Source organism: Perissodus microlepis, chromosome 15 (assembly GCF_051167445.1).
Source record: "Perissodus microlepis isolate ML-2025 ecotype Zambia chromosome 15, ASM5116744v1, whole genome shotgun sequence".
NCBI lineage: Eukaryota > Metazoa > Chordata > Actinopteri > Cichliformes > Cichlidae > Perissodus > Perissodus microlepis.
The window spans coordinates 9,399,209-9,413,582 of record NC_140475.1 but is presented as its reverse complement, the minus strand read 5'-3'; the positions used below and the strand labels follow the sequence as shown (position 1 = coordinate 9,413,582).

The window sequence follows — 14,374 nt, the reverse complement described above, 5'->3', positions numbered from 1 at the left end:
AAAAGATTTGGATTGTTACAGGAAGGGAAAAATGTGCTTCTTGTAGGATTTGATGCAGCATGATATGGGAGGAAGAGTAGTGTTATGATAGATGAGTCTGTTGTGAAAGAGAGATGAAGTGTGTAGTTGGCTTGATTTCTGTGAATGGAGTCTGCTAAAGCACCACATGTAAGCATTTCTGTGTGTTACACCTGCTGGTGCATTGTAAATGCTTCAGTTAGTGTACTCCTTAATGTTGGCATGTCGCCACAAGAGTCAAAGTATGAACAATGTGACGCTCGCTGAATAAACTGTGACAAAACAAGAATTTCCATTTGCTCCGGTGCTGTCAGAAAATGGGAAATGTCATTCTGTAGTAACACAGTATTTCCAAAGGCTGGCAAAACTCAGGACATCTGTGATAAAGTTTTAAATAACCTGAGCTGTCGTGTGAGTCTTCGCACAATTAATAGACACGTTATGATTTAGTCTACAACTGTCTGAGATTCTTGGGAAAGAAGAAGAAAGGAAGGAAGGAAATCAAATGGAGTAGTGTTAAAAATAACATTTAGTGTCTGCAGCGTGGAGGTTAATGAGTCAGATTTTGTGTCTGGAGGTGTCTGGTTCACTGGGTATTTCCCAAAGATGTGCTGTTGGATAATATTACAGCAAAACATTTAACCTACGGAATTTATTCAGGCCAAGGGTTTGGAAAAGATAAAGAAGTGTGACTGAACTTGTTTATCAATTTTAGAATGTGATGAAGACTTGGAAATGTAACAAATGATTAGAAAGACAGAAAAAAATAAATAAAAATGCTTACTTGCTTTTGGCAAAAAATATTTGGTTTTGCTTTACCTTGACTTCTGACGCCCACGTATTATGAACTCTGCACGAGTTTGGCAGAGCAGCAAAACCACAAACTCCACTCACTCTCCATTAATCAGGGTGGCAGCTGCTCAAAAGTGCCCCCGAGCTCGTGCTTTAATGCAAAGCAGGATTGCAGCAGACAAATAATAAAGCTCTTTATAGGCAGGCGTTGAGATACGATTGCAAAGGTTTAAACAGGAAAGTAGCTTTAGAAACTTTGTGGTTTACACATCCTGAGACAGACCTGGATTTTCTTTACCAGCACCCTTTTTGGTCATTCCTGTGCACTGTTACACGCTCACTAAAGATCTTTTTCCTTTAACTAACGTGCTCTGCACACTTGCCTGTATACCACGCTGTGTTATTTTCTTAGTTTCATTATCAAGGCTCATTGTTTTTGTGAGTAACGGCTCTGTCTTCGAATGTCAAATGTGCACCATGTGTGTTCATGTAGTGAGTGACATTTCTGGCTGCCTCCCTGCAGGCACAAAGGAACCCGGCTGAAAAGGGAGTGCTACCTCTGTTTTAACCACAGACGTCCAGGACCCTCGTGTTTTATAATAATCCGTCTGGTCATGGACTCAGTTCTGCTTTATTAACTCCAAATGTCTCCCCTAAAAATTTGTCATCTGCGTTAAGAGCGACTCTGACGCACAGTCGGCCCCGACCTGCCGTCAGATGCGAGGCATAAATCACAGCAGAGAACCAAATTAGAATCTAAAAAAAGGAACAGAGCGGGGCATTTTGGTGAGCCTCCAATAACTCAGCCGCTTTTTATAGGTTGAACAGTTGAGCTGGCATCGTGCAAAACCAAAACTGAGCCTAAGCTGATGTTGAAGATAAAAACATGACACGCAATAAGAGACAATGAGGACGGCTTGGTGTGTTAAGATGAGGTGCTTTTAAAGCAGTTTGAAGATTTACCAGAAAACAATAGCAGTGTTTGGGGGTGACAGCGCTGTTTACATCCATTTTGTAATTTTGGCACAACTTCTCAGCTGTACCTGCAATATATAAAAGGAGATGCATAACTCAACACTGCTATAAAGTGAGAGAGGGCAAAAAGCAACTCCTTATAGTGGCAACAGTTTGTTTGTAGCCTTTTAAAACAATAACTGCACGTCCCTATAAGTAGAAATGTCCAGTTAGATGTAGTTTCTGTTGCCCACAGTAGAGGGAAGCATTAGGAAGAGGCTTTCAGAACTTTCTGGAACCACCTTTAGAAATATTTCAGCACAATTTTGTTCACGGTTGTTTGGGTTTTTTTTTCTCTTTTATGCTCAATCAGGACAAGGAATGAATAAAGAAAACAAAAATGGTCTTTCAGGGTAGCTATTGTGCAAATACCCTGCAGGACTGACTGCATTATTTGTGCAACAAACTTCCTTAACCACATTTTTTTTTACCTTCGTGTTGAACTTTTCTAAGAAAAGGTATGCTGCAGCTGCAGCTGTACCTTTGAGAGCCAAAAGGGTAAAGGGTGAAAAACAAGGTGAAAGAAGCGCAGTGAAACTGTGGTGCCAACTCTCCAAAAAACACCTTCAGATGTAGTTTTGTTTATGACACAACAAGGAAACTAAAGTAGAAACTTGACAACTGAAAAGCAAGTCATCAGATTAAATTGAAAACAACAGAAATGGCCTTAAATATCCCCTGAATTATACTGCTGTACTATAGTTTTTCCCTTAAAAAACATAAATCCCCTAAAAATATGTATGTGTCCTCTGTAAGTAGTGTACTTTATTGAATAGGCAGATCATACGCAATCCAGGCTTCAAGTTTCCATATGACAGAGCTTAAAGAAGCTTATTTACAAACTAAAAGTGAAGTCAGAGATTCTGCTCATTAACATGCACGTTAAAATCAGATATGAGGTTGGCACAAACTTTCCACTTTCATTCTCCACAGCAAACATAAGATCTTAGTTTTCAGTGGAAGAGTTCAAAAACATTTAGTCTCCAGATGTTCAATTGAGACTTTTTTTTGTTTGGTTCTTTGTTTGTAGGCTGCAGGACTCCAATGTCAGCATTCCCTTTGTGAGGCTATGCTCAGACTAGGTTTTTCCAGGGATTTGCATAAAAATATTTTTTAAATCTATGCTCAGTCAATTCTTAACACTTCTGCAAAAACACTGCAGGCTTGTGTGATCTACTCAGCAGTAATATCACTTTAATAAAGATATTAGTACATGCAAGCAGTGTATATGCACCACGTAAGAATGCCCAGGTTAAATAAGTGCTCCCACAGGATTAGAAAGATTACTTTAATTACTACGTTTAAGTTTTTTCCTTCTTCTTTCTTGTGAATACTTGTTAATGCTCATATTTTTTGTAGTCATTTTTATCTTCATTCATCAAGTGCAATCATATAATCTAAGAGACACGAAACAGGAAGGAAAGGCTGAGGTATGTCAAATTACACAAGACTGAGAATCAGTGGCAATACGTCTTATGGACTGATAAATCCAAATTTGACGTCTTTGGATCAAATCATTGTTGACGTGTGGTGAAGAGGTCAGGAGAGAGGTGCAACAGTGAGTGTCTACAGCCATCTATAAATCACAGGGCAGGTCTGTCAGTCAAGAGTTCAGGCTGTGTTGAATAAAATATGAATATTGTGTTTCACTCTTGTTAGAATTGCACAAACTCCCTTTTCAGTTTTTGCCTTTTAAAGTGCATTTCCATTTATATTTGTGTGTTTCAATAAAACAGTGCACATATGTGCTGTTTCCCCAGAAAAATATAAAGAAATGGGAGCTCCTTCAAGATTTTTTGCACAGTAGTTTATATCTTATTTATATTCAAATGAAAAACAACAGAAGGAAAGGGGAATGTTAGAGGCCTTATTGGTCACAAATCAATACATTTCCATATGCACTAAATTGGTAAGTCATAATTAAACCATGCATGGATTGCGTTCATATCTTTGGGCCTCTAAAAATGTCTTAAATCAGGGATGTCAGACTGATTTTACATTGTGGGCCACATACTTTGATCTTAAGTGGGCCAGACTAGTGAAACTCACCTTTCTGTCAGAGTAAATACAAATTGAATCTAAAGATCTTAGAACTGAAGAAGCTTGAGAGGTGAAACGTCTTCAAGAAACTTAAAGAAGTCCAGTCAAGTTTCTTAGATTACCATGATCTGGATGACTGAGAACCTTCACAGACATGCAAATGGAATCCTTAAGATATCATAATATGAGAAAAACAAGTGTGATTTTAACAGCAGGTCACAGTTTTCTACCTGAAAAAGAAATGCTACTGCAGTACATCTGTCAGCACAACTATATGGACTTAAATTATAAGAAATAAATGAAAGATAGAAGGTTCTGTAATTTGGCCAGACTGCCCTGTAATTATATAAAAAATGTTTGCGTTTTTTTTTGTTAATTTACAAAAAAGCAGATGGTGCTATAAAAATCTAACTTTACCTTTTAATTGTATTATTCTATTATTATATCTAGTAATTCTACTGCTTAATTACTCAGGCCAGTCTGAATGACCATGGGTGGGGTCGTTATTAATAGGAAAAGCTGTAAAACGTACTAAAATAAAGTTAAAAGTCCGAAGTTTGTGATCTCTTTCACATTGTTCAAAGCCATCCAGTAGGCGGGACTGAAGTTTTTGCACAGGCAGTCTCTGGCCCCCTGGGCCTTATGTTTGACACCCCCTGCCTTAAATTAACAATGACTATGAAAATCTCTTTGTGTGTGACTTGTTAGCGCTGCACGTACTGATATAGTTGATAAAAACTGTCACATTGCAACATAACCTTTTTATTATAGGCTATAAATAACTTACTACTTGGACTGGTAGTCTATATTTTTGTTGTTGGCAGTGCCAAACACCCGCAGCTAAGATGAGTGCGGTGTGTTTACAGTCACAATTTTATTTATTGACTCGTTTATTGTCGTGGCAGACGTGTATTTACCCGGGAGTGTGTATCTCTTTCTCTCCGTGTGTCCCCCGGGCTGAAACTTTCCTCTCCGCAGTCTGTGTATGTTTTCTTGTTGCTATGGGCGGGGCCTCAGTCGTCCTCCTATTTTCATCCATGCTTACGTCTGACGCAGCAGTTCCGCATTCCTGAGCCGAGTTCAGTACTTAAACGGGCTGATGCAACGACCTCACTTAGTCCCAAAACCCCATATCCGACTCCTGACTCCCACACGGTCCTCCTAATACTGCGGATTTTTTTGGACCTACAACAGGTAAGTGTGTTAGCGAAGCGTCGAGATATATGCTGCCGTTGCCTCCCAGTCTTTGTTTCTGTGTTCGTATTTAGCTAAAATGCCAGGCTTAGTGTTTTTGCATTTTTCTCACACTTTTTTCACTACGTTGTAGACATTTACCACAGTGCATTTTTTCCTCGGTATGTATTACAAATTCCCGTGAGACATTTATGTACGTATTCCTATATTAAAACCTACTGTCACTCAGCTGCTCGAGAAAGTCCTAGTTTCCTTACAGTTTTAAAGTTTTCCGTGCTCCTACCGCAGAAGTCAATTTGTTGCGTCCGCAACCATTAAGCCCGTTGTTGTTACAACTGTTGTAGCAACTGTCGCTTTATAGCTCGTTATTTACAGCCTCGTTAGCTAAATTATAGCCCGCTTGTGTCAGGGTGTATTTTCATCTCGGGATTCTTCCTTTCTGTGTTGCTAAACTCAAGCGTCGGTTAGCTTTCTGAAGACAGTTATGCAACGGCTTACACTCATTGAGAGTTTCAAAGTTAACCGCTAGCTACGCTAGCCTGTTACAGCGAGCTACATGGCTCTGCAAGGCTGTACCCTTTCACTTTCAGCAAACATGTGTCTGAAAAGTTTTTGTACAGTCATTCTGTGCATTAGCGTTAATATCGGACTCTTAGTCCAGTCCAGCTTCTCCATGCAAAAATTTTGCAGGGAGCTGTAAGATAAGACGTGCAGGTCAGGTCTGCAGAATTAACACCCATTATTTATTTTATTCCTGTTTGGTTCGTCAGCCCCAAAGTTATTACATTCTAATAACATAAAACAGAAACAAAACGGGGAAAACGAGAGAAAATGTGTTTTGTTTTTTTTGTCTGATCCTTAAAAACTGTCTTTAACATGACATTTTAACAACAAAATAATGGGTCCACTGGAGATTGTAAAACTTTCCAAACAAAGTTGCATCAATTTAAGACAAATCCAGATGCGATTAATCAGAGATGCTCTCTTGAGAAGAAAATATCTTGGTGCTGTTAGCTCACCGTGAAATATAAGTAATGCAAATGAAGTGTGAGATTTCTTTGGGAGCATGCGAGTACAGCCAAGAATGTGTGTTCATATTGGCTTACATTTGTAGTCTTTGCTTTGGCCCCCAAATGCTTGAGTGTAGTTTTCTGGGAGCTGAGAGGAAACTCTGTTTGTGTGTAGGGGGGTGGGGGTTGTGTGTGTGTGTGTGTGTGCACACACGCGTGTGGTGCTTAGATGTATATTTGCATATCAGATAAACATACTCCAGCCTTTGACTTTTTTTTTTTTTTTTTTTTACTACAGCGACTGTTTGTTTTCCTCGTGCTGATGGTGTGAGCTACTGAAAAACACGCCCTTATCAACTTCTTATAAAAATATTTACTGTATATGTAACTGTATCCAGGCCAGCTTATCTGCCCTTGTTGACCTCAAGGTTAGAGGCCAATCGTGGAATTGGAAAAATGATTGGTAGGGGATGGTTGTCACTTGCAAGTTCATAGGTTCAGCTTTTTCCTATATGGAGGTGCATACCGTTCAGCGGGTGCAGCGTACAGCTATATGCCACGCAGGGGAAACTATTCGTGTGTGCTCTTTATATACTGTATGCTTCCTTTGTGTCTGTGTCTGTGTTTGTGTGGGTCTAAGTGAATGAGCATGTTGCAGAGGGTTTAAATGCCCCAGCGCCTGCCTGGGCACATCCGTAGGATGGTTTCTGCATAAATGGAACGCTGCAGTGGATTAATGGGGAAGGGCTGGCGAGCCGACAGGCAGCGCGGGGCCGACGGGGCTGTGAGGCTGGACGTGGGCGCACAGAGTTTATTTTAAGTAGAAATGCCTTCCAGTGTGTCTCTGGAGAGCTAGAATTGCCAAGCTGCACCTCAGTACACTCAATAGACAGCAGACGCATTGCAGGCAAGCGAGCCAACTATGCAACAGCCAGGCTCAGTGGTGCTAATACTAAAATGCTGGGGGAGTAGCCATTCACTGCTATGGGTATCACATTATCAGTATCACATTGTAGTCCCCCATAAGCCTTTCCACATGGTTTGTAAAAACCTTTTTGCCAAGGAGACTAGATGCAAACTGTGGAAGCAAACAGCCGCATGTCCAAAGGTGTAACTGAGAGAAACACTGGTGTTTCTTATAAAAGGACCCTTTAGAAAAAAAAAAAAGATTAATGGAACCCCTTGTGTTAAATGTGGAGCTAAACATAAACCTTTTAGCTTCTAGTCTTTGACAGGAATAAAAGCACCGAACGGCTTGTTTGATCGCTCCAGTGTCTGCACTGTACAGTGTCTTGACATGAGGTGGATGAGGAAACACTAGAGGACAAAGTATGAAACCTCATTAAAGTGACAACCACAAGTTACATAAGAACTGAGATTGTTTCAACAGGCAGCATTAAATCTAATTTTCTGGACTTGGTTGGCCAATATCATGTTGCCAGAGATTGCACAGGACTTGTCTTGGATTTGTCATAGATGTGAAATCCATACGTTTAAAAAGGCTTTTGCCAGCATTTTGCATTTTGACTCCTTTAATCCGTGTCTGAGCCAAGCCTAAGCTTTGTGCCATGCACAGTCTAATCTTGACTTACAGCTTGGAGGAAAAATAGTAACGTTATAATAACTCGACCAGGACCACCCAGATGCAGAATATAGATGTGCGACTGTTTGAATGGCACAAAGTAGGCCAAGCAGGAACACAGCCAAAGATCACATACTAATGTTTGAATGATGGCAGCCACAGCCTGCGAGCTTTGTGCATATCTGCAGGTGTTTAGTGTTTGGATTTGCCTGGAAAAAATGTCGTTCTCAGGTCAAAGTCTGCAATAAAATGCAGCAGTTAAATGGGCTTCTCTTGTGTAATTTCAACAAAAGATAAGCTCTGCATGTGCTGCACTCCATCCCACTCACTCCAAACTGTAAAGGAAAAGTATTGCTATTACTAGCTGTGGACTGAATTGCTTTGGGCGTATTAAGTCAATTCCATAAGAGGAATTTCTGGTAAAGTTAATTTTGTCTCGGCAGCTATTTAACCCACAAAAATACCCCCCCCCCCCCCCCCCCCCAAAAAAAAAGAAAAAAAAATCACTTCCACTCATCTTCCATCAGACCAGCACCTATTAATCCCATGTCTGCGTCTTGTCCTGTCCCTCCAATGAAAATATAATGAGGGCTTGGAGGAATGTTGACACTGTATATTTGGACTGTCCTGTTCTTGAGGAAAGCTGGTGCCAAATTCCCTGGTTTCCTCAGAGGATTGCGAAAGGCTGTAACTCAACACACAGCCTGACTGAGTGCAGACGGTAATGATGATCTCCTAGACCTTGGCCGGAGATTGAGAGAGTGTTCCTTGGCCACAGCCTCTATGCTCATTGCTCATTTTCAGGGCTCATGTTGAGTTTGGAGCTGTAGAAGCACTTTTGCAAGGTGTGCACTGGTGTGTGTGGCCCGTGCAACGACTTATTAATCCAAAATTAGACTCTAATAGTGTGCTGACAAATGGTGGTAAAATGGCATCAAGGGAAGCATGCATGTCTTTCCCGTAATGCAAGCAGTTTTGACTTCTGTTTTCAGTTGCCATAATGGTTGCAGTATTATCTGCAGGTAATGAGTAGCCTATGAAAACCCCTGTATCCTCGCTCTGACCGTCTCAGCCAGTCTTTTAAAAGAATGAGGATAACGGGGCCCTCCAGTCATGCTGCTGGTCTATAAGAGCCTGAATTCTTTGGTACTTCTAATTGCTTTCAGGAAATGGACACATTTGGCCTAGCAAAAGACGTGAGCACGCACACACATTCAGCTAACTCGCATGCAGTTAGATTGGCTCTGGGCTAATGCCAGAACCTATATTTCATAGCTAATACGTGATGTTTCCGTTCACCGCCCTTGGCTTCAGCTCATGTCCCCTCAGTGAGCTAGCGGTGCCCACACTGCTGCTGGTGTTGTGTAGGTGTCTTTGTCCGAGGCTGCTGTGGACCTAAAAGCTGTGGCACTGGCTTTTCTGCTCGACTGCAAAAGCACAGTAAGGCCGTTGCATCATCAAACGCTGACCACTAATCTTCGGCTGCAGGCTGCTGCTGACAGAAGAAAAGGAGAAAAGTACCCTCTTTTTTTGAAAAATGTAAAATTCACTTTGACTCATGCTTTTATGTATAATTACACCCCGCAAGACATGCATCAGCAAACTTTCCCTGTGTTGTACAGATGAAGCTTCTGTGAGGTTTCATGTCTTAAGGCTTGAATGGGTGTTGAATTTGCAAAAGGGGATTTTTTTAGACACTTGTGTGGCAGACGGAACAGATTAAACACAACAAACTTTCTACTCAACTCAACTTAAAAGTCATGTTTAACTCAGAACTGAGACACATTGAGTGCCTGTTATGTGTTAGAGTTTACAGTGGAGCTTAATTGTGTGGAATGGTGTATAACTCAACTTTCATGTCTCCTACTGATAGTCATCTTCTTTTATGCATCATTTCACCTTTGTCCTAGAGGCTGCTGGCAAAAACTGTCTCTGCACACTTTTGATTTGTGTGATCTCATGTTGTGCAGTCAAATGTGAGATTTATTTAAGCTTATATAATCAGCGCATGTGTATGTCTATATAAGAGCTGACTTCAACTGCATGTTTCAACACGCCGTACTGAGGAATGGGGGATTTTCCTTGTAACGTATCTAACAGTGCAGAGTTAGGTTACACTAGGGTGTGTTGAGCCAGTCCAGTCGACATAAAATAAGATTATACTTGAATTAACATATTTTCTTCAATGTCAGCTTCCCTTGAAAAATTGTTTGCCCAGGTTGGAGCCTAATTTGAGTCTGTAAACCAATCCTGACTGTCTGGCCAACTTTGATATTAGACTCTATTTTGGCTCTCAGAGCAGTTTGCTCCGTTAATCCTAAAATAAGCTTGAGTTCTTGTGGCTTTCCTCTCAATCCGGAATTTAGTTTGGATCCCGTCTTTTGAATTCCATTAAAGTTATTGATCAGCAACTAGCTGTGCAGCGCTACTATTGTCTGTATTTCCTTGTTCTTACACACTCTTTCTTTAGAACGAGTTGGCCTTGGCACCCTCCACTCCACTACAACACTCCTGTGAGTTTCAGAGAGGAGGAATTTTGTCTGAGGGTTTTTTTTTTCTTAAACTAGGGCTGTCTTGTTCTTTTCCTCTCCAGCAAAAACAACAGGCTGCTGCCAAGTGCAGTGTAAATGGGAGTATACATAGGGCGAGAGAGAGGGGGCAGTTGGGATTTAAGTAATAAAATGCCTCATGAGGGACTGGCTCCACACATCAACTTGTCCTTGGGTTTAATACATAATGCAGACTTCTGACAAATCAAAAGAATTAGCAAGATTAGCTTATTTTTACTGTGCGTGCACTGCATCTTTAGTTTAAATGTGATCTGAAGTTTTAGCTTAACAAATTTATGGTTATAGGGCTGTTTTAGACCTGACCTCTGCACCACACTTGATGCAGATGGTTAAATGAATGAATTCTAGTGCAAATTAGACAGACAAAATAATTTGATTTATTTAGTTCATATATATCTCAGAGGTTCCATATTGATTGCTGGATTCGGTCTCCGCCATGCACGACAGTAAACTCTAGTGAGCCTGTAAAAACACTTTGGGACCAGCCCATGCACAGGGTGGAGTACATTAGAATAGAGTTACATAACCCTGCTTTTTTCATTACCTCTTCCATGGCCTTTGTAATACAGAAAGTCTTTCAGCCCAGCGAAAAAGGGGTAGCAATGAAAGAAAAACTTTAACTACTTTAACTTTAAATACAGTCAGCCTGTCAGCTAGTTACCCACCAGCAAAGTTAGCTGTTTTTGTAGCACTTCACAATACACGTCTTTGTTGGTTTGGTGTGAGAGGTGCTTTGTTCAGTTGGTGCCTAACCTGTGGAGGTTCGGCTACGGCTGAATACCGAAGAAGCAAATGTGAATTAAACTGTTAACGCCAAAGTTGCATTGATACCATCTGATACCATTTGCAAGTTTGGCTGTTGAGCCTATGTTTTGTCAGTGTACCCAAAGAAGTTGAAGTATCAGGTGTGCAGGAATTTAGTCAAATAGATTAGATCTACTTGTAATTCCCTCTGAAAAGGTGAAATAGTCTGCCAGTGTTTTGCTTACAATTGCCATTTTTTGGGTGCCTTTATTTTCTGCTCGAATGCGGAACAGTAAGAGTAAAGTCAGTGGGTCTCAGTTTGCCTCTCCTCAGAGATCGCGGGGATGGACAGGGTAGAGTCGGTTCATGTTACACTGTTCTCATCTGGAACATTTGTTTTTTATTTGGCCATCAGAAGTTTTCCAACTCTCTGCCTTACAGTAATTAGAGAGACGTCTTAATTCTCCAGCCACTTCCTTTATGCCTGCGTGAATGCTGCTTTTTCTCCTCTGTCCTTCATTCCTGCCTGATTACATTAAAAAGTACTGTGGTCAAACCCACTAGAATACCCCAAATTGTTGGAAGAGGGGTGGTGATGGAATGCATGAGTGTTACCCAGCTCTGTTTTGGCACAAATGCTTTTCATAACTTTTAAAACCTTTTCATGAGGAAACAAAAAAAAATGAACAGAGATCAAAACTTCTTTGTAAATTATCTGAAGGTAAAAGACAATAGTTAAGATAAGATAGATCTGTGTTTTAGATCAAAAAGCTTCAAAAGCTTTTTGAAAAGTTTTATTCGTGGCTTCCTTTTGCATGTGAAGCTACAGCAATGAGTATGTCGCTGCTTACACTGTCTGTGTGTGTGCGCGTGTGAGTGTGTGTGAGTGTGTTTGGGTTTTTGTGTTTTCTTTTTTTTTTTCTTCTTTTCTTCACCCACTGCCTACTGAAAAGATAACACAGCTGTCAACACAGTCAACTTTTGAAATCATTCTTAGAAACAGCAGCCAGTATTTACAAAGATATTTGATGACGAAGACAAAAAATGGTGAAAAACGAGTGTGTGTGTCAAAGGCAAGCTGTATAACATCATAATAAGACAAAAGATGCTGTCAGATGGCTGCAGTATAATAAATATAAATGTTTATGTTATCATAACGGAGTCAGAAAAGGGGGGGGGATCCAAAGAAAAATGCATGCACCCGTGACATGGTTTTTGGTATGAATAAAACCGTAGCTATCAGTACAGATGCAGGGATAGATCAGATATAAGGTAGCGGGCTGCAAGACTTTAAAAAAATTAAGTTAGTATTTATAATCAATATTTCTTTTCCTTTGTGAAAGTGAGCAGAAATTGATAACAAAGCATTATGATTAAATAAAATATTAGTATTGGCACCATGAAGTCTTAAAAAAATTTGTTTTAATTAATTTCATTATTTCTTCTTTTAGAACTGAAGATTTACAGACTCAAGTATTTAAAATAGGTGTGTGCACTATGCTTCTCTCTGTGGTGGAGAAAAAAAAGCTGAATTTTCACTGTCAGCGAGTTGTTTTTAGGCTTGACTCTCATCCTAATCATCCCCCTCTTCCTCTTTTCTCTTTTCCTTCCTCTCTTTACCCCCTCGCCTCTTCCCCTCCCCTCCCACAGCGGCAGTGGTGGCCGGGTTGGACATGATGCCGGGACAGATACCTGACCCTTCGCTGGCGGCGGGCTCCCTTCCCAGTCTGGGCCCACTGGCGGGCATCTCGGCCACCACGCTCACCGATCAACTCAAGCTGGCTGACTTCCGCCAGCTGGGCACCATGCTGTCTCCGCTGCACTTCCTGGGCAGGCTGGGGAAACGGCCGTTGGCCATCAAGACAGAGGTGAGGAGGAAGAGAAAAGAGGAAATAGAGTGTGTGAAACGTGAATGTCATGGGAGTATTAGCCAATCAAGTCAGGCTTTATCGTTTTATCATTAAGAGTCATTTTTGTCTGTCACCGAAGTATGGTCACAAAAACAGAAGACATGGTAGCAGCCAAAGTGTCAAACTCATGGCTTCAAATCAGTAAGCCAAGGGGTAACCTCAGGGTGGCTGTGTCCACTTTTTTGTACAACCTGTGATTGAAATGGAAAAATAAGAACGGTAAAATGTAAAAACCTCTTCTGTTTTAATATTAATGATACTTTGTATTTGCAGATGGATGAAGATGAAGAAAGGAGGAAACGAAGACGAGAGAAAAACAAAGTAGCTGCAGCACGATGCCGAAACAAAAAGAAGGAACGGACTGACTTCCTTCAAAGGGTGAGTTCATGATTCAGCACTGCACGCTGAAGAGCAGAACAAAATCATTTTTCATGATCTCTACACCACTTATTCATGTTTGTGGTTAGATTAGTTTTTGTCCTCAAATTTCAATATCAAGTCATTAAGCGAAAGATTGTCCTCTGTGAGGTGTTTTTTTTTTTTTTCCAGTAGTATGTACTAATTGAATGCCTTTGTCCAGGAATCGGAACGTCTGGAAATGGTGAACTCGGAGCTGAAAGCCCAGATCGAGGAGCTCCGTCTGGAGAGGCAGCAGCTAATGGTGATGCTCAATCTCCACCGGCCGACATGCATCGTGAGGACCGACAGCGTCAAAACTCCTGAGAGCGAGGCCAACCCACTGCTGGAGCAGCTGTCCTCTGAAACCAAGTGAAAAAGAGAAACCAGGGAAGTTCCTGAAGCCCAAACTAGCACCACCGTGGCTGCCGTTTATATGTTAACATAACTGGCAATACATTTCTAAAGAAGCACTTGAGCTCCAAGCTGGAGACTTTTGGAGACTTTGTCCAAAGATCTGAGGTTGTGGGGCTTCCTCAGTACTGCTACACGAGCTGGCTCTGTCCATTGGAAGACTGGAAATACCCAGGTTCATCTCCACATTAAGTGTTGTTGTTGATACCCGCTGTGCCTCGTTGTTACTTCAACCATCTCTACAAAAAAGGGACCAATGGAAACAGTAGAGTATGACTGGAAACAGCGCTGAGGAAACACACTAATATCACTATGGTGCTCTGTTACAAAAGCCCTGCGTAGATTGTGTGGCATTGTTTCAGTGCAGTGTTCTGCAGTTTTCCTAATGTATGCTAGCTGAAATATACAGGTGTAGAGTTATTAGGATAAAATACTCATTACAGATACACCAAATGGAGTAGAGGTTTTTTGTTTTTTTTTCAATGTTTATTTCTATACCCTGCCTCGACGATGGCAGTTACCGGTTGATCCGATTTGTGGTGACGCTGGCGTCATGAAAAGCACATATACACAAAATGTTTACACCCTTATTTTTTGGACTTGTTGTCTGTCCATTATTGTACTTGTTTTATACTGCTTTCTATACATAAACATATATGAAATGCTTGTGAATCACTTGATGTGATTTGT

General features: G+C 40.9%; 1 protein-coding gene across 1 annotated transcript; it reads left to right on the top strand.

The window, feature by feature from the left end:
- Nucleotides 1-4,911: 4,911 nt before the first annotated feature.
- Nucleotides 4,912-14,348, top strand: jdp2b (Jun dimerization protein 2b). Its single transcript, XM_084953529.1, has 4 exons — nucleotides 4,912-5,058; nucleotides 12,615-12,832; nucleotides 13,148-13,252; nucleotides 13,455-14,348. The coding sequence occupies exons 2-4, from the start codon at nucleotides 12,638-12,640 to the stop codon at nucleotides 13,644-13,646; spliced, it is 492 nt and encodes a 163-aa protein (XP_084809655.1). The 5' UTR covers nucleotides 4,912-5,058; nucleotides 12,615-12,637; the 3' UTR covers nucleotides 13,647-14,348.
- Nucleotides 14,349-14,374: the final 26 nt, after the last annotated feature.

What these genes read in the sequence shown, in the direction of transcription:
- jdp2b (XM_084953529.1), top strand. Translation starts at nt 12,638, where the DNA reads ATGATGCCGGGACAGATACCTGACCCTTCGCTGGCGGCGGGCTCCCTT. An exon ending in CGTTGGCCATCAAGACAGAG is followed by an intron (nt 12,833 to 13,147) that starts GTGAGGAGGAAG and finishes TTGTATTTGCAG; the next exon opens with ATGGATGAAGATGAAGAAAG. An exon ending in GGACTGACTTCCTTCAAAGG is followed by an intron (nt 13,253 to 13,454) that starts GTGAGTTCATGA and finishes GCCTTTGTCCAG; the next exon opens with GAATCGGAACGTCTGGAAAT.